General features: G+C 43.4%; 1 protein-coding gene across 4 annotated transcripts in view; it reads left to right on the top strand.

The window, feature by feature from the left end:
• PRKAG2 (protein kinase AMP-activated non-catalytic subunit gamma 2) overlaps nucleotides 1-23,286 on the top strand; it is a 216,295-nt gene that overhangs the window by 65,314 nt on the left and 127,695 nt on the right. For 3 of the 4 annotated variants that reach the window (XM_048062404.2, XM_048062405.2, XM_048062406.2), the window contains exons 2-3: nucleotides 826-897; nucleotides 12,989-13,268. In XM_048062404.2, coding sequence (XP_047918361.2) covers nucleotides 826-897; nucleotides 12,989-13,268 — 352 coding nt within the window. Of the gene's footprint in view, nucleotides 1-825; nucleotides 898-12,988; nucleotides 13,347-23,286 lie in introns of those variants that run through there. The other variant, XM_048062416.2, reaches the window with a different exon arrangement.

Genomic DNA, 23,286 nt, shown 5'->3' with positions numbered 1-23,286 from the left:
CAACATTGACAACCATTCTTTTGCTCATAGAACTACTTATTATCTACTTTTCTGATCAAACAGATGCTAAACTTGACACTAACACAGAAAATTTCATTATGCGTTTACAAAGGAGCCCTAAAAATCTCGTGGCTGGAACACGAAGTAGCATAAACAGAACAGACGGCAGGAGGTAGAATATAATTACAGTTTGTTTTTGTTAGTTAAAGATGAGCATGTGTGCTTTTCTTATGGCTTTATTTTCTCTAGTTGCACAGAATTTGGTCACAGAGGGGACTTCTCTACCTTGTGAAAATGAATTGGTTATCTCATCCTCAACACCACATTTCTGTTTTCTCCCTCTTTGTTATATATGTTACATATTTTGAGAACATTGACATATTCTCATTCAAGTTTTGTTTATCACCATGAGTACTCTTTAAACAAAGATTGTAGTCCTCACTAAAGGCCAGATAGGTCATTTGCTGAGTAAGTAGCTATAGTTAGACTGTAATTTCCTCCATTTTTTTTCTGTGGGATTTGGGTACACCCCCTTTTGAAACTTTTTGCAGGACTTTCTGCTTTGTCTGTCCAGATGCTGAGTGCCTTTTGATGGTGATGGATTGGAAGCACTGCAAAGGGCTTTCTATTCACTAGTTACTTAAATCTGTTCTCCTTTGCAGGCAAGGAGAACTGTCAGAGCCCACGTTATTACTTTTTGGTGGTTGCTATGGGTAAAGCAGTGGGCACTTTGTAAATAACACGGTGGGCTACAATCGTGGGAGCTCTGATGGAAGGAAGAAGACATTAGTACAGGACATCATTTTTTCTTCTCTCTCCTGACAGGATCTCAGCTCTTTTGCCATGCCATTCTTGGACGGTGATGTGGAGAACACAGACAAAAATGCTTCTCGCAAGGTAGGATATTTCCAAAGCTTCACGTTCACTGTAGTGGCTGAGTCCCTTTGTGATAAACACAATTTACTAGACTTAAAAAAGCCTCAGGATTTTAGTCTTTCCTGCCATGCCATTAACACATTGAAAGAGATACTCTAGGGCAAGCGTTGTGACTTTTGCAGGCCTTATCATGACAGTGCTTAATGCTATCACCTGTAAAGAATGATAACCTCTGTGGTGATATTCCTTTAGAAACTGCAGGTGTTGTGTGTAATGATGTAATTCGATAAAGTGATATTGGGTAACTGTATTCTCAGGAAAACAGTTAGCTACCAGAATTTGTGGTGTTTCTACAGAAATGCAGTGCCCAAATAGGCATCTGTGGCTGTCGGTCTGTCTTCCTTGAGTTGCCTCCTAATGGTTGTCATCTGGCTATGGAGGGTTTAACTGTTCAGTGTCCTTGATCTATCCATCCATGGCACTGGCAAAATGAACAACATTCATTTTCTGAAGTCATAACTGTAGCATCTACCCATAAGCAAGATGGAATATTTGCTTCTTGATGTGAGATTAACTCAAGGTTATCCTTCTGGAGGTATTGCCAGCATTCGTTTTTCCAACAGCTTACTATTAGATTAAACGAATACATTCACAGAGTCTGCTTGCTTTAAGATGATCAGATGAGCATATTCAATGGACAACTTTAGGACCAGTTAGTCAGTGCCTACACATTCTTCAAAGCAATAAAAATTGTGCATAGCATCTGTCATGTTTAGGTTCCTGGCCTCATAGTTTTCACAGAGTGCTGATGTACAAGTTGGTCTGCTGAATGTAAGCCCCCTATCAGCCAAGGTAGGACTCGGTGAGGAGAGAGACTTCTATAAACGGTAGATATCCCCAAAAGCTAATCTATAGCTACGCAGTAGACTTATGACAATAGTTACAAGGATATGGACCTCTCTGAAGATTAAACCTGTTATAGGCCATTTGTCAAAGAGTCTGCAGTTATAGTTCAAGGCAGGTGAAGCAATAAATATCTCCTTAGTGAAGCTAATCTGCATCTAGAATGATAATAATTTAGCCCTGTTGACAGCATGAGTTTCTATTCCTTTACACCTCGCAGCAAAGGACAGTTGTTTAAAAACTTCTGCAGTCCATCAGTAACTGAATATATTTATAATATTAGCCTTGTTCTTTTCTGCAGTGGAGCTTTTAAGACTGTGACATAGGAGTTGCTGGTGAGCACAGAGAAACTCATAGATGCCAGGGAAGCTAAAATAAACAGTGTTATCAAAAGGGACTTTTTTGGTGGGTTTGAATAAAGTGAACAATATGATGGTTTTGGAAAGGGTTGTCGTGCTGGGAGAGTGCAGGTGTTCCTAACTGAAACTTGATTTCTCCCAAAGAAAGTTGGGGAAACTGCACAAATCTCAGTCCCAAAGAAAAAAATATGCTAAAGCTAATCTTGCTTGTGTATAGTGTTATGTGATATTGTTTAACAAGTTCCAATTTACCATTTATGAAGTCCCCATTTTTTCTCTTACTGGTCTCGGGATACCTTTTTAATGAGCAGTTGTCTTGGGAAGAACTAGAATAACATTTCAGTAGTTACCCATTTTTGCAATTTCATGGGATGCGTTTTTTTTTCTCTCCCAAACCTGGGTCAAATTCTTCATGTGGAAGTGTGATTAACTTTGGAATAATCATCTGGGGCGTGACATCTGAAACTGTTTTTTTAACTGACCTTTCTGACTGAGTGTATAAGACCCAGATATTTTTTTCCCTAACCAAGAGCTCTGCTCAAAACATGCAACAAAGTGATAAAAGACCAGCTGCCAGTGCTCAACTTCTGATAAGAAACAGATCATCTAATGAAATCCATTGCTGCACATCTCATTCTAAATATCATTTTTCTCCTTAATGTGAAGGATGGGATCTTTGCTGTTAGTGGTTGATGACTAGCATCAGACTGCAGGATCTTATTTCATTTAAACTAAAAGTTTGCCAGGTCCTGCTGGTGCTACATAAAGAAGTTCATAGAATAATTAAGGTTGGAAAAGCCCTCCAAGGTCATCTGGTCCAACCATCTCTCTACCACCAATGTCACCCACTAAACCATGTCCCCAGGCACCACGTCCAACCTCTCCTTGAACACCCCCAGGGACGGTGACTCCACCACCTCTCTGGGCAACCCGTCCCAATGCCTGACTGCTCTTTCTGAGAAGAAATGTCTCCTCATTTCCAACCTGAACCTCCCCTGGCACAACTTGAGACCATTCCCTCTTGTCCTATTACTAGTTACCTGTGAGAAGAGGCTGACCCCCAGCTCCCCACAGCCTTCTTTCTGGTAGTTGTAGAGAGCAATAAGGCCTCCCCTGAGCCTCCTCTTCCCCAGACTAAACAACCCCAGAGCCCTCAGCCTTTCCTCACAGGACTTGTGCTCCAGGCCCTTCACCAGCTTCGTAGCCCTTCTCTGGACACGCTTCAGGGCCTTGATGTCCTTCTTGTACTGAGGGGCCCAAAGCTGAACACAGCACTCGAGGTGTGGCCTCACCAGAGCAGAGTACAGGGGGACGATCACCTCCCTGGCCCTGCTGGCTACACTATTCCTGATACAGGCCAGGATGCCTTTGGCCTTCTTGGCCACCTGGGCACACTGCTGGCTCATGTTCAGGCAAGCATCAATCAGCATCCCCAGATCCTCTTCCTCTGCACAGCTTTCCAGCCACTCTCCCCCAAGCCTGTAGCACTGCATGGGGTTGTTGTGACCCAAGTGCAGGACCCGGCACTGAGCCATGTCGAACCTCATCGCATGGGCCTCTGCCCATCGACCCATCCTACCCAGACCCCTCTGCAGAGGGGACAGAGAAGTTCCCAAGTTACTGTTTACTTTCAAGTGAAATGGTTTTCCTTTGTTCAAGTTTGAAATCACAGTGTGATCTGTAACTTTTGCATTCTCTAAGCCAATATTTCGTCAATACCATGACTTTTCCATTCATCAGCCATGTTGGAGACTGGCAATTAATCAGAGATGTCTTCCTGCACTTAACTCTTCTGTCACCTGGGCTATATATCAAGTTAGAGAAGGGTAGTTCATAGCCTGTCTTTCTGATCTGTGATTAATTTAATGCCAGTGTTTTATTTTATTTATTTTTTTTTTTGTGAAAAGCTTTTAGAAATTGTATTAACATTTTTCACAAGGATTCTCAGCACTTCACCGTGTGAGTGCCTCTCAATCATCCTGTGACAATAATCCTCATTTCACAGCTAGGAACTCAAGCGCAGAATTACTTTTTCATGTCAGAATTTTTTGGCAGTGGTGGGAATGTGGCATATATTTCATGCAGTTTAGCCTTGATCACTTTCATTGGCATTGTTATTATTATAGCTGATGTATTCTTCTTTGCTTTGTAACCTGATGGCAGGAAAGGGACAGGGTGGTTTTCACCTTCCTCTCTTGAAGTCAGAATATAATTCTCTGCAGACTCCTGCAGAGAATTTTTTTGGTATGATGTGATGCAGCAAGGTGGCTCTTGTGCATGTGGCAGATATTATGGCCCTTCTTGTTGCCTGATAAAGTGCTTTAATACATGTGCTGGCAGCTATGTCCAAAATTACTGGCATTGTTGATTGCCCCCTACTCAAAGACTCACCAGAAGTGGGTTGAATCCTCGCAGAATGACCTTACAGGATCATTAAATACATTAGTATAGATGAGGGTAACTAGGAGCTTAGAAGCAATTATATATACCAGATTTCCCCAGTCTGGGAAAAGACAGCAGAAGAGGGGGAGTTTAGAGGACTGGAGAATCATGAATGATATGCAGCAGGAGAACAGAAAATAATTGTGGTACGACATGGCAGGGTGGCAGTCAGGGATGAGTGACCCTCTGCAACGAGGTGGCACTAGCAATTTTAGAGCTCTTAACACTTGGAATATTTATAGATCTTCCTTCTAAAATGTAGGTTACAGGAAAAGGTGTGGGAATTACAGGAAACCATTGCTTTCAGATGAAAGCCTGGGATTGTGAATGACTGTGAGAAGAAAATGATATGAGAAAACTGTCCATGGGGGAGCAACTAGCAGATTGTATATGGAGGGGAGAGGAAGAGGAAGAAAAGAAGTTTGAAAAATAATATTGTTCTGTTACTTTACAGAAAGAATAGATTTGTTATTAACATATACAGGAAAGCTTGAAAAAGAAGTGTGCATTAAATGTTCATTTCTCTACATGGAGAAGAAGCAGGTGAGATGTTTATCTTAATGATAATGGTGACTCTGTCCCATTAAAGACTCAAGTGCATTTAAAACGGAAGATACCACAGCTAGACATTTTAAAATTAAACCCAAACAACCCTGATAAAACAGCTTTGAATAAACTGGCTGATTAGTGATGATTTTGAATAAATCTTGGAGCAGAGAGGAGATTGCAAAAGACTGAAGAAAAAAAAAAAGGCAATTATTGTGTTAATATTTACAATGCCTGTAATTAGGATAATTTTCAGATTTGTCAGTGTGGCATTAGTCCTGGGTAAAACAATGAAATATCTAATGTTGGATAGTTAATAATGCTATTACAATAGACTCATTTTGATTGGAATTAATGGCAGACAGTTCTTTATGAGAGAATTTGGCATTTTAAATGAGATTATACATTTAGTTGGAAAATGTATTGGTGTCATGTACATAGAAATGTAGCACAGGACATTTAGATTTAAGAAAGTGGAATGATACTGACAAAATGTGGAGCCTACTAAGTGAATAAAACCTGGCTGATAAAATAAGTTGAGACTCATCAGTGGAAAATTTTGTTTCTAGGCAGACAAAACATACTGTTGCTCTACTATATATTACTTTATCAGTGACTTGAAAGAAATACAGGCTCATTACTGTACAAATTGCAAATTGCAGATTTTAGTTCATAGAAAAATGAGGGGGAAGAGAGCAGGAAACTTTCCAATGCAGAATGACCTGAGTCACTTAAAACACACTTTGCAAGCAGACTGCCTATTTCAGGTTGGCCAAACTGAGCAGTTACACCTAGGAGCAAATAATGAAGACTTTATTTTTGGAAAGTCTTTCACAAAACTTTGATTAGATTTTGAGAGCAGCTGTAGGTAATCAGCTGCACATAGATTCTGGATGTGATGTGATGGCTAAAGGATTACTTTGGTGTTTTGGACGTGCAAATCAACGAACAGGGCAAAATGTAGGTTTTGTTATGACTGCATCTGTCACTGACTTACAGTTCTGCTGTCAGTAATGCAGGAAAATGTTGATGAACTAGGATCAGAAAAGATCTGAGGAATGACTCCAGTACTGAAAGACTCAGGGGAGTGCTTTGCCCTGGTTCTGGTCCCAGCATTGTTTTTGCTTTGTGCAGTGACTCATAAATGGTAGAACAGGGAGGAGAAGCAAAAAAATGTCTGATTTTTATCCCCCTCTCCCCTGGACAACAAATCTCCTTTTGATTTATTTTTTTCTCAGCCTTTAGTTATCCATTTCTTTGTGAACAGTGATCTGGCCTCAGCAGGAAGGATGGGGAGCATGTCTTGGGCACTGCGGCAGCCTTGGCTCGGGGCACCTGCAGTGGATGCAGCGAGCCTGGCACGAGGACACGCGTGACAATATCTGCACTGCCCTGTGCCTGCCTCCTTCTCTTCTGCTGCTTCAACAGAAACATTTATGGTTAGGAAACAGAGCCAGGAGCCACCCTGATCTCACCTGGAGCCAGCCCTGCTTTCACCTTTCCTCCAGCATGCTTCTGCCTTCAAGCAGCACTGCTTGCTGTGGGAAACCCAACCCCGACCATCCGCACAGCCATGCAGGGCTCTCAGGACCTGCCAGATCAGCCAGCCGCATCCCATTGTATTTTAATTTTGGGAAGTGTCATTGTACTTTAGTTTTGGGAAGTGACATCTCTGATCCCATAAAACATGTTGTCATCCCGATTGTTATTGCTCATGCAGAACCAAGGGAGCTAACGGTGGTGAATGCAGCCTCATGGTGCCTGGGAGAGTAAGTCCTTCATTACCTTTCGGACTAATGAAGTCAGCTCTTGTGATTCTGTGAGCTCTTTTATTCCACCAGAATGAGGGAATCATCCAATTAAGTTTATCAAAGGGCTTTTTATTGAGATTCAGCAGAAGGGCAGGAAATAAGTGCAGACATCTATCTGGTGTGTCGTCTTTAATTGTGCTTACTGTCCCTGACAAGGATGGTGGGAGGCGATTCCTTTCCTGTTATTCACCTTCCAAATTTTTTTTTAAGAGAAGAGGCAAAATAAAGGTCAAATAACTCACTGTTGTAAAAGCAAACAAAACTCAAATGCTCCATAACTGTGCTAACTTTTTGGAGCTGGAGAAGTAAAGAGAATTGCTCAGGAACTTTTAATAACTTTCACTTAAATTCAGAAACATTTTGAAGCTTGGGGGTTGTTTAGTTTGAGCCCATTCATATTCTATACAGGGTGTTGGTTTCTTTTTATTTATTTATTGATTTATTTTCAGACTGTTCTGAAAATGAATCTAAATTCACCAGTAACTGAATTAAAGCCAGAGATTTTTCAGAGATACTGAGCTGTGTAAATCCCACGGCAGATGGGAAGGGATTGTGGAGTCGGTCACCCCAGAGAGGAGCTGTAGCACATCTCTCCACAAGGAGAGATGAGTTTGTCCAAATGGTGAAGGAATAGGGAAATGCAACGGAGTGCCTTAGCTTGGTGATTCCTGAAGTAGGCAATGAGGGCATCCTCTGAGGGAGGCTGTGTGCCTATGATAGGGTTCTCTGCTTCTAGGAGAACGGGGGGAGGTGGCTGCAGAGAGGTGCTGGGGTAGGGTCAAGGACAGAGCCAGGGTTTCTCCAGCTCTGACACGGTCTCCGCCTGCTCGTGGTCGGAGTCTTCTCAGCACAGCTCGTTCATTTTTTTCTGGCCACATCTCTTTGGCAGGACGCTTCTCTTCCCTGCAGTTAAGCAGTCCTTAAATTCTAAGTTGTGAGCACAAGTGGCTTCTTAGAGAGGACATAAGTTGGCAAAAGAGAGAAGGGATCAGAATTTCAGTACAAAACAGGAGAAAGAAAATGACAATGTTGGGAAAACTTGTGTCTATGTGTGAGAAGAGGCAGGACTGAGACAGCTCATGTGTGGATGATGAGAGTCTGGTTTGTGGTGAAGGACGAATAGTTTGGTCTCAGTGCATTGCATTGGGGTTATCATACTGCAGTGGTTCAATATAATGTGCTTTAATCTTTCCTGTAAAATAAGAAGATTGTAAATTAGGTAAGAAAATAGTTTAAGGGGAAGGTGGCAGGCTGGTATCGAAAAGATGACTGTTGGGTGGAGGGACAGAACTGGTGGCACTTCCCAGGCTCAGTCCTTGGACTGAACTTTGGTAGTAAGGCACAGAAAAATAGAAATGCTAATGAACTTTGTTGGTGATACAAAGACAGAGGGGTGTTTTTGGATGTAGAGAAGGGTCTTATATAGGAAGGGCCTTATATAGGATAATTCCTACCTGCACAAGATACTTGGGATACGTCAATAGCAGTAGTAAGAGAGGTCAGGGACCATTCTCTTGCTCCAGAGATGCTGGGCTTGGGCCCAGTCCTGCTGTAGGGCCAGACTCTTGCGCCCACCAGCACAGGGTGGCCACATGCAGCCTGGGCCTGTCCCTTGCCTGAGCTCTCCCCGAGCCCAGGTAATGCCTGGGGAGTGCTCACAGCACAGGTTAAATCCCCAGCGGGTGGTGAGCAAGCAGGGAAATCATACGAACAACCGCGTGATGGTTTGGGCCTGTGTCCAGCTGTGTCTCGCTTGCTGGTATGAGGTACTCTGGCACTGGTGGAGGTTTGTGCTGGGATTTTTGTTATCGACGAGTTTGTTGAAAATGACCATGGGAAATGAAGATGCAGGCCTTCTGGTCCATCACAGAATGGAGTTGAGTCATTAAGGTGCGTTGCTGTGGGAAAGGAAGAAGAGATTAGGGAGAGAGAGAGCCCCTCATCCAGGTGAAAGGACAAGGAGAGCCATGAGGATGCTGTTTGCTGAGATGAAATCTTCCAGAGCTGCCCAGCTCGGGGCAGGTGCCAAGCTACCACTTTACGTTCCATTCAGAAAACCGAAAGCACGTCTGCTCAATGTAAAGCAGTGCAAGTCTCCTCTCATTTTGTTGCTTTATTTTCAACAGCAGTCAGCTCTGGATATGCTTTAGGAGCCTGCCTAAGATCATTCAGTTTATAAAACATGGCAAGGTTTCTCCCCGGTCCCCAGCTGAGGATCCTTTTGTGCTCTGAAGCATGAACACTGGTAGTCTTACGGCATTTTGGGATACATTTACTCAGTGCTATGTAAGGCTATGTAAGCCTTAAACAACCAAAGCCAGTCGCTAGAAACAGCACACGTAATCAAGCATGGGGCTCTGCTTGGCTGCTTAACCTCAGCAGGGAGCACATCCCTGCAGACTGAGGGTAGGGTTGTACTGGCACTCACATAATCTTCTATTACCCAGCTGCTAATGTAGCCCTGTTTCAGCTGCTCTGTTCTCTGCAGACCTGTGCTCAGAAGCTGAGATTTCTGCCTCTCCAACATCACCACTTTTAAGGTTCAGGGAGCCCAGGGTTAGAGCTCAAGAACCCCGTGTATGTTCTGCACAAAGCCAACATAGGGGATGTTTTTTTGGTAGTTGTTTGCTTTTTATTTATTTATTTATTTATTTATTAAGTGAACAGTCTTCATACTTTGGACGATTTTTGAATTTGTTTAATTAGGCCTTATTTGTGCTTTGATTTGTATTGTACTTCCGTTTGGTGTTTGTACTACTTATCTCCAAAAGCCCAATTATCCAGCCAGGGTCAAATGAGCCACATCACTGTGTGTGTTTGCTGGGTGCGATTCATATTTCTCCTCATTCTCGCTTCACTGGCTTTCCTGGGCCATCACAAATTGATCTAAAAGGGTTATTAATGTGAGAAACTAAGGTGCGATACTGTCTTTTGCTGCTACAGCTCAGCAGGGGAAACAGTTATATTTCAGAAGCACGTGTGGGAGTTTTGTTCCCACCTGCCTGTCACAGCTTCAGGAAATTAACCCCAAAAGCATGCAGAACAGGCTGATGATCCATCTAGCTGTGCAGCCTTCCTCCAGCAGCACTGCTGGAGTCGTCACTCTGGGTCTGCACAGGATGCTGCAGTTTCTTCCACAGCAGAGGTTCTTCTGCATTCCCAGCTGATGCATGGAAATTAATATCGCCTTGTGACTTTTCCATGTGCTGTCATAGCTGTTGTTACTGCTGATTTTATTCAGAGAAGCGCCTAATCATCTTTAAAAACTCGCAATCATTAGCCTCCAATAACACTCTAAGAAAGAAATACTGATGTAATTCCCCAAGCAAAATCACAGGTATTTATCCTCTTTGATGAGGGGTGTAACCTTTGTGTAATTAATGTGTGGAGCAGCTGGGGAAGAATTCATTGTAGTAATTTCCTTTAATTTAGTAGCATGCACATGTGTATTTAGCAGTGTGCCCCTGGTGCTCTAACAATTAGCTAATTCAACTGCCTGGCGTGATGGAGGGAAAGCAACTGGTTGTGATTGCAATAAATAAAAACATCCCGCTGCTTCTCTTCAGAATTTGAGAACATTTTGCTTCCATGTCTGGCTCGTGTGTGCAAGGCAATACTGATTTTATTTGACAAATTGTTCCTTGACATTTTACATTTCTAGACGTGCTTTATCCCGTGAAGATAGCATAGTCTTTTGAAGTGTCTGCTATCCATGTTTGGTTATAAACAAATAAGCATGCAAAAAAAGATGCATGAAGTATTAAAGGTGGCACCAGAAGGACGTCCTTCTCTTAGCTTTACAAATTTCACTGCTTGTCACTTTAGGAAAAATGATAATGAAATTACAATCTTGGAAACAGTCCTAAATTATAGTAGTGGTGGCAGACTTGTATTATGACTAAAATGAACTTGAAAATGTACTTCTAACTCCCAGCTTTCAGGCAGTAGATTTGGCAGTAGACCTGTTTAAGGTGCAGTGTGAATGGAGGTGCTGTTGTTCTACCTGGTTGTTTCCTGGGCTGTGTAGCTGGGAGAGAACCACGTGTAAGTAGTCTCAGATGACTTACAGATGATATTTTAGTGAAGTTAATAAGCCGCTATGAAAAAGTTACCACTTTGAGACTGTTTACCCATAACAAAAATGCAGTTTGTTTAGTAATTTATTTATAGCATGTTAATTATTCCAGGTCTCAGCTGAGGGATTGTGCCCTATTCTTCATGATAAATACTCACCACGAGACGTTCTGTGTGCCAGAGGACTTAGAGGAGATACTCAAGGAGATACTGTCCTCACAGCAGAATAGATGTGGAATAGAAATGAGTTTTCAAGATTGCACACAAAACCGTGATGGAGTTGGAGGGCTCAGGCCGCTGCGTTAAGCATGAAACACTACATTTTCTCTTCTGAAGAATCAAGAGTCAAGAGTCTCTTGTTGGTTTTTGTATCCAGTGCTTTAGTTAGAATTGATTTATCCATTCCAAAAATTTCCCCATGAGGGCAACTGCTCCTCTAATGCTTCTGCAAAAGGACAGGTATTGCCAAGACATTCTTTTCCGTGCTGTAAAAAATAAGTGGGGAGGTATAAAAAGCAGTTGTGCATCTTGCCAGACATCTCCGTGCTGCTCAGAGGAGCACAGAGCAGAGTTCATCAGCTGTGCAGGGCTCTGCCATGCCAGTGGGGCTCCGTGCTGCTGCTGGTGACCCATGCTGTTGGTGCCCGTCTCCCAGGTGAAGTACCACAGGCCTTTCAGGTTGGAAACCTTCCCAAATGAGGCACCACAATCTCTGCAGGCCCTTCTGCAGTTCCCACACAACAAGATCCGTTCCAGCTCTCATCCTTTCTTTCATTTAAGTCGTTCTAATCAAAGATGTTATTTTCCCTGCCATTCTTCCAATGGCAACAGCACCCCTGCCTAGCTCGACTGATGCATATCAGGTGTGCCTGGCAAGCAGAAGTTGTGGTCTGCCCCATACCTCCCTTTTGTTTTGCATAACTGGGGAGCGAGGAGGCATGCAAAGGGCTTGGACCTCGGCATGCCTTGTGCAGGAGGCAGCACGCTGTGCCCATGGGTGCATAAGCCATGGCCTTTGCTGTTGCCTTCCCTGCAGACCTGAAACCCAGCGCTGCCGTCTGCCAGAAACAAGGCCCCTCATTCACGAGAAATGACCCCAGCTAAAAAAGAAGCCTCGTGCCCACAGAAGTGTTTTGTGCATCCAGAAGGCAATAAACTCCGCATATAGCTCAGGCACAGGCAAATCCCACAGCGGTTTGGGTAGGCTTCTGTTAATTGCATGTGGGGAGAATTTCATCTTTGCTCCTTTTTTTGGGTTGTTTTTCTGGATTTCCCCCCACTCCCTCGCTGGGCGAGCCTGCACAGTGCCGTGCTGTGTTGTGCACAGATATTCACGCTGGCTGGAAAGCCAGCACAGGTCCCAAAAGAGTCAGAGCTGTTAGAAAGGTCGTGCCCAAACTGGAGGCCAGGCTAATTAGCTGGAACATTGCTGCTCTAAAATGGTCGCTCTATTTTGGGACTGGAGTTGAAAGTAGCAGTGCCCAGCATTGTAGAGAGCTGCCAGGTGCTTGGGAACTTGTGCTCTCTGCTGTGCTGTATCGTGTGGAGGAGACTTAAATGCCACAGATGGGTGCTTAAGTGCAGGAGGAAGACTTTAGGGCGTTGTGATTGCCCTATGTACATTTATTGTCTTTAAGTTTTCCAGGGAAGGAATAAGAATATGTGGCTAACAAAAAAAAAAAAAAAATTACTAAAAATATCCAGAATTATATGTGTGATAATAAAGTTTATGCACATAATTTTACTTTTTTTTTTTTTTTTGCGAAATTCAAGTCATCTTTAACAGCCATGGGCAGCACAGAGCCCAGAGAGGTGGCACATATGCATCTATATGTGTTAGCGCAGGCAGGCCTGGCTAATCCATAGCCCAAATAATCAGGAACAACTGTGTTGAGACAAGTTCTGAGATCCCAGTGGCACAAGCTGAAGTGAATTAATGTTGCTTTTTCTTTTTCTTCCTTTTTCTGTCCTCCTCAGGTGGAAGAAAGCTACTCTGCAGGCAGCCCTTCAAAGGGCCTTTTCTCCAAAGGGCTCCAGAACCGACCTTCCAGTCCTGTTTCTGCCCCTGTGAGATCCAAACATAGCCCCGGCTCACCCAAAACAGTCTTCCCCTTCCCCTACCAGGAGTCTCCCCCACGCTCCCCACGCCGAATGAGCTTCAGTGGGATCTTCAGGTCCTCCTCCAAAGAGTCCTCCCCCAATTCTAACCCGTCTACCTCTCCTGGGGGCATCAAGTTTTTCTCCAGATCAAGAAAAAGTAAGAAATTGCTCATGTTATTTCAGGAAGATACACAGTACCTCTGGGCTTGGCCCATTCTTTACCTGCGGTAGTGAAGTAAGTGCAGATGAGGCATGTGCTAATTGTTCGTTATTGCTTTCACTGACCATGTGTTTGGGTTTTTTTTTGGCTGGCGAGTAGGGAATGACTTCTGCAGGACACCTGCACAGGGCTGAGAAGGGAAATCACTCTTCAAAGCTTTGCTTAGGAATCCTGCTCCCATGTCAGGGGGAGTTTCCCAAGCAGTTTCACCAGGGCTGGTTGGGTGTCAGCTCCAGGGCTCAAGAAGAGCTCAAGCAGTCGTGGGGTTTGTGGTGGAGGTGGGCACAGAAGGGATGTCATCTCGGGAGCTGAGGGAGGCTTGCCTCAATGGAGAATCAGCAGGTTTTTAATTGGTATCTCTTTGTCCTATTGTTGGGGAAAAAGAGAAGCCTTGACTAGGTAGCAATAAATGGTACGTGTTTCTGATCAAATGACCACTAAAGGGGTGTTTGAGCTCCTTTACTACATGAAAGATGTGGCAGACCTCCATGGTTCAGAGCAGTTGCCTACTTTGCATCAGGAATAAATTTTGCTTCTTCACCAGCCCGGGGACTAATATACCATTTCTCCAACTCAGAAATGAGCAGGGTTGAGAAAGGGCTTTGATTTTTAGGCTTTTTTGTTGAGTAAAGGCTCCCAGTGCTGATCTCCAAGCAGTTGTGGCCACTCTGCCTAGGGAAAAGTGGCTGTAGGAAGGGGACTGAGTTACAGGGGAAAGAGAGGAACAACATCATGCCACTGAAGGTGCTGGACTGTCAGACTTTCCTTTCTGTTAACAGAAGAAATAACTTAATGATGTATTTTTTGTCAAATCTTCTGAGACAATGTAGGTGCAGAATTAGCAATGCGAATACCCAAATGTGGCTGTATGTTTACTGCAAAGTGTTGATAATTTTCTGTGGCTTATAAATAGTGTAGAAGCACCTTCATCATCAGGATTTCTCTTCAAAATGCTGGCTTTAATCAGAACAAATAATTTCATAGTGATTTCTGTACACAGGAACACAGCTATACAAACCCATGTTGGATTTTTCTTTTTGTTTATCTGTTTATTCTGCTGCAGCTTAGTTGAAATGGCACCTTTTCCAGTCCTTGCCTATCTCTGAAACACTCTCAGGAGACTGAAAGCAGGAGAGTCAGTGTTTCTGAAGGACACCAACTGAACTGCAAGCATCATTCTATTCAAGGGCATTTGTTCTTCTCCACTTAAAGTTTAAACGTGCTATTTATGCTCCCCTTTTTCTCAAGCCTCACAACATTAAAGATCATTTGAGCTCTCTTTGCTGGTCCATATAGGTTTCAATGTTGCACAGGCAGTATGGAGCTGACTCAGTGGACCCAGAAGAGCTTGCTCCTGCATCAATACACACTGCATAGCTAAGCCATCGTGTGACGTTTTGACTAAGTTATCCAAGCAAATAGCACCGCTTAAGTCTGATCCTAGCTAGGTACATCAGAATATTAAATAAAGAAATCTTCCAGTAGTCAGCAAAATCCTTTTGGTAAGGTCACATCACTGTCTCAGGGACAGGCTTGGAACGGGGCCATGCTATTTCTGAGCTAACAGAAGATCCCCATGACCCTGCTACTCCAGGGGCCATTGCAGGAATTGTGCTGGGCTTGCATGTCTGTGGTTTTTTGTTTTTAGGGCCTCTTGCTGAGGGTGAGTTGATTAAAATTTGTATTAAATTTGATAATTTGATATTAGGAAGAACTTCTTTACTGAAAGGGTTGTTAGGCATTGGAATGGGCTGCCCAGGGGAGTGGTTGAGTCACCATCCCTGGAGGTCTTTAAGAGACGTTTAGATGTTGAACTTAGTGATATGGTTTAGCGGAGGACTTGTTAGTGTTAGGTCAGAGGTTGGACTAGGTGATCTTGGAGGTCTCTTCCAACCTAGACGATTCTGTGATTCTGTGATAACTTGTCTCATTCTGCAGCTTTTTTTTCTTTTTTTTATCTGCAGAGCAATCTGTACCAGGTGCTTTCACATCATTAAGCTCTCTTACAGAGACACTTATGCAGATACACGCTCTTCACTCTGTCACGTTAAAGTAGATTTTATTCACAGTGTGCTAAACAGGGGTTGGTAATGAATTACACTCTTAAGGTGTACTATATTCAACTGAATTGTATTTAACAAACACTTCTCAGGACTTCAGGAAACTTATGAAAGCCTATAGTTTTGTTGTATTAAGTAGTTTTTCACAGGCAAAACTTTTACATTCTGCTGTGCGACAAAGAAAGAATAACCCTAAGTACCATGAAGCACTAAGTTAATTGGCTAAGTCCCACTCAAAGCAAAGTCTGTGTAGGCCGAGCAGCATTTTCTGAGTGACAAGACTTCTCAGAGACCCCTCAGACCAGATATTTCAGACCTTTGTGCAGGTGCCAAGCTGCAGAGCTCTGAGAAGCGCTAAAACAGCACATGGCTACCTTTCTGAAGCTATCCGAATGCTTCACTGCTCAGAATTGCCACATCCTATGTGATTAAAATCCCATTTCCTCAAGGAGCTTGGGACACTATGGGAGCATGCTAAAAGTGAAGGGGGGTTAGGTTGCTTTATTTCTTCTGAAAATGACAGCGTGCTGAAATCACGTGGACTTGCTGTGCTTGCCTGCAGTTACAGGTGATCAGCTGCTGGCACTGGGTTAATACTATTGAACTGAAATGGGCTAATACTATTAAAATGAAATGAAGTTAAATGTGTGCTGGGATGCATTAGGAGGAGCATCGCCAGCAGGTCGAGGGAGGTGATCCTCCCCCTTCTCAACTCTGGTGGGACACATCTGTAGGGCTGGGTCCAGCTCTGGGCTCCCCAGTACAAGACGGTCAGGGACATACTGGAGTGAGCCTAGTGAAGGGCCGTTAGGTTGGTTGGGGTTGGAGCACATGGTATAGGGGGAAAAGGAGGAGGAGAAGACCTTTTAGCTGTCATTAGTTACCTATCGGGAGTTTATGGAGAAAACAGAGCAAGGCATGTCAGGGATGCACAACAGGACAGGAGTCACCAAGGGAAGCTTCAGGCAGACATAAGCCAAATGTTCTTGATGGGGGTGACATGGCATTGGAGCAGGCGACCAGAGGGCTGTGAAATTGCTTCCTTGCAGATTTTAATAGTGCAACAGGACGAGGCACCCCTATCAGAAGTTGTAGCCCTGCTTTGAGCAGGGGCTGGACCAGAGACCACCAGATGTCCGTCCCAGCCTCAGCTGCTCTGTGAAATTCGGCACTGGAGACTTTCCTTCTGATTTATAGCATATCTGCACTTACCCACGCAATCCACAGCTGAAAAAAAGCATCAGGTAAAAGCCCACAGTGTTTGTAGTTGGTTTTTTTTTTCCTCACTTTACTTGAACTGAGCCCATCCTATGCTCCTTCCCCTATTATCTTGGAGCAGTATGTGAGGGAAGTATATGCCGTCTTCATTGTAAATAAACTCCCCCGTCTTTCCTCCGCTTCCTCCTCCCACGCCTTGTTCAAAACACAGACTAACCTGTTACTCTGTGTATTCCTTGTTTTTCTTGGAAGCGACTTCTTCCTAGCTTGTTTTCATTTCAAAGGCTATGTGTGACATTTGCAGTGTTTTCTTTCCCATGTAGCTGCTCTTTTCCCAGTGAAGTTATTTTGCCACTCAAATATATGCAGTTCAGCAAGGATATTAATGGTTAGGACAATATTAAAGCAGCAAGTGATCTGCAGACATGAGGTTTAAAACATTTTCCAGTGTGAGGCTAGGAGTTTAAAGCATTTGCTCATCTTTAATATTTTTTCTCTCTCTCTGGCAATAACCAAAAGCTCATCTTTGTGTCTTTTCCTTTTGGTTACCCCAGTTCAACAGCTGGCCACAACCCCATGACTGACCTAAATAACTGCCTTGAAGTGAAAGATACCTTCCTGCAAAAAATATTTAGCTGTATGCACAGCTTTGAAACAGCAAGCTACAGGCTGGGGCTTCATGCCCGCTGTCCCACCTTTGAAAAGGCAGTAGATGCTCCAGATGCCTTGGCCCCTCCTGATGGAAGCTCAACTGAATTCTTTTCACTGGGATTTGTTCTTGGCCCCCAGCACAGCCCTTTTGGTTCAGGAATTTCAGAACAGCAAAGCCCAAGGCAGCACCTCATGTATAGAAGTAAAGCAAACTAAGGTGATCCAAAGTAAATGTGGGAGGATGACCTGCACTGGCAGAAAACACAATTCAGCCTACATTTTTCCATGGTCTTGCGTGAGCTCTCACCTCAGAAATAATACATGTACAAGTAAATCAGGAGAGCATCACTTTACCGAGTGGAAATTAGGGAGCTATCCCTGCAGATATGTTAAAATCAAATACCAGGAATGTTTTTAATAAAAGTACATGGCTGTGTGAGATTTAACTCATTAAAAATGAAGCTTTCTACCAGGGCTGAATGCCCTCTCTGAAGGACAGCAGGACATTTTCCAATCCTGCTTCCTGTTCCAAAAATACCAGTCAAAGTAGCAGCAATAATCACAGCGCATTGATGGCGCTGCCAATTTTAACAGCAAAGGAAATCAATTAAAAGGTTTCCATTGACCTAAGCTTTGGGTTGTGGTGGTTGGGATCAAAACATAAGTTAGCACAGGATTAAAGGCTGCTTACAGACTGTTGTATCTAAAATTACACAGCTTTCAAACACCTTGAAGTAGGTGCTCAGAGCTGAATAACAGTGAACATGCACGATATGTGAGGAAGGAAATGCTTTTCAATACAAGGTTTTGATTTTCTGCTTTCTCTTAGTAAATATATATATTTTTTTTGCATCTGAAATTCAGTGCTATTAACCATGGTGCCTAACATAATCCATAAGGAGGGGTCCTGGTGCTCCAGTACTAAAGGACCAGAAAGGTTTCTTTTTTCCTTTTTTTTTTTTTTTTTTTGGAGAACATCTTGTGGTTAGAATATGCCATCTGTAAGGAAATAAAACTGTACTAGTTTTTACCCATAGATGGAGCCAGTGGCTCTCATTTCCAATAGCCCAGGAAAGAAATGGGGAAAAAGCCTACAGGGTTTCATGTTGCCACATTCGGCTCTGCAACCTTGGAGGCCTCCTGACCGTGGCACATCAGTACTGAAGCTTTTCTTCACACGTTCATGCAATTCACAGCTCCAAGATTTTACTCCGTATTCATGATATTTAAGTAATAATTTGCAGTGAAGTGGCATTTTGGTCAGATACAGGCATGAGATGCCAGGCACGGGCATCCCATGTGTCATTGGATCAAGCTGGCTGCCCACCGTTACTCTGTAGGAATCTCCTTCTCATGCCATACAGGATGCGAGGAGATACATCCCTCCTGCAAGCTTCTGAGGTCTATGTTTGTATTTTTCTTTGCTAAATCAATACACTCGACCCATAGTCTGGGACCCTCCTGCTCTTCGGACTACAACTATAGAGACACATCAATATAACTTGCATTGGGACGCTGGATAGCTGGGGCCACATTCACCTTCAGTTTTTCAGCCTGTGTCCGTGGTTCCCCTGCCTTCTGGACCTGCAGGCGGGTGGGATGTTGGAGGGAAATGCCACATGGCAGCTTCGGTGTCTGGCTGTGACTGCCCCCACGCCTGCTGCATAGGACTGGATGGTGCAGTCTCATCCAGCATCATCCCATAAAGCCTAGGAAAGGAGCAGAGCCATTTCTGTCTTCCTCTCCTTCCCTGCACTGCTGCACAGATACATCTAATCATAATTTTTCAAGTTTGCTTTGCCAACAGAGGCAGGGGACTTAACACAATTCATTTCAGTCTTGCCTACACGAGAAAAATGACTTTTTGCAGACAACATGTGTCAGCAGCACGGCTGCAGCTGAACTGGTGCCACAGACAGCTTCCCATGGCCAAAGACCAGCCACATTCAGCCCCGGTTCCTCTGCCAGTTACTGACATCTGCTGTCAGCAGCAGACGATTTTTCTGGTTAGAATGCACCCATTGTGATTGGTCTTAATTTATTTGGAGAAATCTTTCAATGCCTTTCCCATTTCACCTTAGTTTACCCATGGTCAGTGTTACCTGTAATCCGCATAGGTGGAGCGCGCCCAGCATACTTTTGTATTCTACACTGCTCATTCTTGGCAGAGAGGATTTTTCAGACTGTCTTCAAACCGCTAATTGCTTAGATGAAATGATGCAAAAAAAAGAAAAGAAAAAAAAAAAAGGAAAAATTTTCAGTCTAACTTTCATTGGTAGGGTATGCAATGGACCTGGGACCAGAGTCATTCCCATTTTTCTCTCTTTCTTGGGATTTGAACTATGGATCATGCTATAAATGGTTACTTTTGGTAACTAAACAAGATTTGATTTCTTGTGATGTACAGAGAAGAAGTCAGTGACCTTAGTTTTATGTTTGTTCTTTTAGAGACCACTGCTGGCATGCAGGGGAAAGAGAAATTCTCGAATTCCTGATCAGTAAAATAATGCTTTCCACATTTATTTTAATATGAAATATACATATAGAAACTGTACACTTTGAGCATCTCTAAAGGTTGCTGAACTCTGGTGGCCTTTCATGGCTCATCTCCTTCAAGTCCTCGTGTAAGGAAGGTTTGCAGGGCAGTGCTCTCTTGCAAGCAGCTTTGTTTCCCCACAGGCGGTAATGCAAGCAAAAGTAAAGCTGAAAAGAGAGTTTCAAAGTCTCAAAGTGTTAGACAGTAAACCATTTGGAAATAATTTGTGTATTTCTTTTAGACTATCTCTAGTATAAAAACCCAGGAAAACATGTAGGGCAGATTTTCAAATATACTTAGGTGTCTAATTTCCATTGAGATCAATCATTTCAGAATTTAGTCCCTAGGCAAGTTCTTGGTTTTAAGTACTGGAGAAATCCTATTCTGTTTATTTTAGTAGCTTTGTTCACATACTTAGTATTAAGTGCATCACTTTATCTGAAGCTTAGCGAGCACTAGTCATGATCCCAATGAAACTGCGTTGTGCATCCAGTGTCTTACGTAGTTCGAGTCTGAAGTGTTACCAGCCAGTTAAGGTATCAAAGCCAAACTTTATATATATCATAAGTTCTCAGAGTGCTCTTCTTCATAGATAAAGCCCATGGAAAATGCTTCAAAAATGCATGATAAATGTTGAATCAATCAGTTCTCTGATCTGGAAAAATAGGGAATGAAAGAACTTGATTACAGGGCAAAAAATGCGTAGTTTGGGGGGTATAGTGTGTGTAGTAAAGTAAGTATAGATAAATTTTAGACTCAGTCCAGCAGCCAGTAGTTCTTACGTAGCCCTTGCTGAATCAGTGTGAGTTTTGATTGAGATGGGGCTGAAAGAAAACATTACATTTAAAAAAAAAAAAAGGGAATAATAATGATGGTATTGTGAGATGTTGCTCACTCACAGTGCTAGGTTAAAGGTTGGACTAGATGATCTTTGAGGTCTTTTCTAACCTAAATGGTTCTGTGATTCTATGACTATATGAACGCAGTGACATGAGAGAGGCCTTTAACATTTGGTATTGGTTAGGAATTACCAGTAGTTTTCTAAGATGCCCTTAGCAAAGGTGGTGGAGGCAACTTCAATACAGCAAGATGCATGACTCAGTGGGCTGAGAGCTGTGGACACCCAGTCCAGCTTCTGCTGTAGTAAATTTCAGTTCTACTTTTTCTGTGGTCTTTCAGGGAAGACGTTTCTCCCACTTCTAGTAGGCCATTTTCATGAGAAGTAGGCACAGGCAGACACCACAGGCTGGCAGCTGAGCTGGTATAAACCATCACATGAGCTCACAGCAGCTGCTTCAGAAAAAGGTCACTTCCAGCAGTCACCAGGAGAGTCGTGAATCGGGCAAGGAGAGCCTATATCACCCATGTCAATTCAGTCAGTGGTTGGATCACCTACAGCAACTTGTATAGTCATCATCCAACTATGAAGTCGTTGTTGGCCCATTTGGTGCGTACAGAAAAATTAAATGCAGATGGGATACTGGGATGAGGGGATGTGGGAAAGCACAGAAGTTCTCTTCTAGTATAAAGCTCTGCAAAGCACCAGGCTTCGGATTTTTTTCCCCATTGCCATGCTAAGGCAAATATCAGACTGGATTAGGAGATCTAGCGTAAAGCCTTTTTGTACTTGCAGTTTTACGGAGGTGAAAGGGCAGTGGAAATTGTGTAATACTAAAGTTATGCCAGCCTCACTGATCTACTAATTTCTATGCTCCCGTATCTGTGTACTGGAGGTAAGTCTGTCCATGCCGCTCTTTATTTCACTAAAGTAAGCTCACGTTTGCTTTTGTCAAAGCAGAGGAGGACAAGGACGGCAGTTTTTAAAATTAATTGGTTTAGGATTTTCTAGCCTAGTGAGTTAATTGGTTTGGATTTTATTGGGCTTAAAATAATGAACACATCAGCTGGAGGAGGCTAGAAGTCCTGTTCTTAGTTTAAAATAAGGAGAGGACAGGCAAGGTCTTGTGCCGATGTCAGAAAATGAGTCTTGAGTCTATTTTTTGTACATTGATCTAAGAATGGCACCCAAGCATCAGGACCTCTAAAAAAGTTTGTTTGAATCATGTATCCTCTCAGTAGGCTAATACGTGTTTTGGGAGCCAGTAACTGTTATTGTGGGAGCTCTGATAATCCAGCAAACCTTCTGACACGTTTCCCTGGCATGGTGTGGGACAGACATACCAAACGAAGGACGACACTGTCCAGAGAACCCAAATCAGGTTCAGAAAAGTCTTGTGGTAGACACAGGAATGCACATGCACGTTATCTGGAGCTCCGTGCTCCTCAAAGTACACATTATTCTGGGCTTTCATGGTGGGGTTTGCACAATGCTTGGAAGCACTAACAGTGGTTTGCCAGCCAGGATATGCAGTGGTTGGTGCTGCAAAATGCAAAGGATGGGGCAGCAAGATGAGAATGAATTGTAGTTACAGTGTAAAGCTGGGAAAAGCAAACATGCTGGAAGTGATTGTAATTTAGAGAGTAATTTCCTGAACAGTGACCTTTCTGAAGGGAAGATTTTAGTCTGTAGTCACCTGTATGCCATGAGTAATAATCTGTAATTGGTATTCTCTGCCAGTAGCTTTCTCTTTGATCCACTTTCAGGATGCTGGAGTTTGTTATCTGGCTAAACAGCTAAACCAACACATCTGTAGAGCACTGCTGGAAAGGTCCAAATGTCAAAACCTAACTGTTTTATGACAATCACAGGAACACTGAGCCCGCATGGAGCTTATGAAGGTCCCCGTGCCTGGGAACTCCAGGGTGGATCAGCAGACTCATAGCCCTCCTTCCCACCTGGGCTGGCTGGTTCTATTATGGGGCGCTGAGTGTTTAATGAAATCCAAATAGGATCTCTCTTATTTCAGCTTTAAAACAAAGAATGTATTGTGGGCTTTTTTGTTTGCTTGTTAAATTATTTTGAAGCTTGACTCCGGGTTTCTGTAAGCGTGATTTGATAGGCAGCTTCTGCGGATTGCAAAAGGGTTTTCTTTGTAGCTTGCTTCCTGCAGCATCTCCTGCTGGCATGGCTCTCAGCGACTGAATTGGAAGAGCAGCTCTGAGAGCCCCATGTAGGTGTGTGATGCAGGACTGCGGTGATAAGTGTGTGGGGGTGGCTGTGCCAGGCAGTGTCACAGTGCAAAGCCCAAAATGCATCTCCCTGGGAGCTCGTAGACAACCACGAAACATAGGTGCCCTCCTGTGGGCATCCTGCTGCTCCTCTTTACTGTACGGAGAGGCTGGGATTGCGCCGTGTGCCTCTGGATGTTTTGCTTTAGGTTTCGAGCAGGATGCTAAGGACCCTTTATTATACTTTTTTTTTTTCCCTTTGCTTCCAAACCCATTCAAACAGTGAGGGCTAAAAGCACCCATCCCTCTAATGTATGTAGCTGTAGTGATTTCTGGAGTTGTTCAGGGAACCAAGTCCTCCTCTCATAGTCCCAGGAGGCTCTGTCACTGCCACCACTGGGGTCAGGACGTAGCCCTCAAT

This window comes from Anser cygnoides, chromosome 2 (assembly GCF_040182565.1).
Source record: "Anser cygnoides isolate HZ-2024a breed goose chromosome 2, Taihu_goose_T2T_genome, whole genome shotgun sequence".
Taxonomy (NCBI): domain Eukaryota; kingdom Metazoa; phylum Chordata; class Aves; order Anseriformes; family Anatidae; genus Anser; species Anser cygnoides.
Note: the sequence above shows the minus strand (reverse complement) of the source record. Positions and strands in the feature narration are given on the sequence as shown.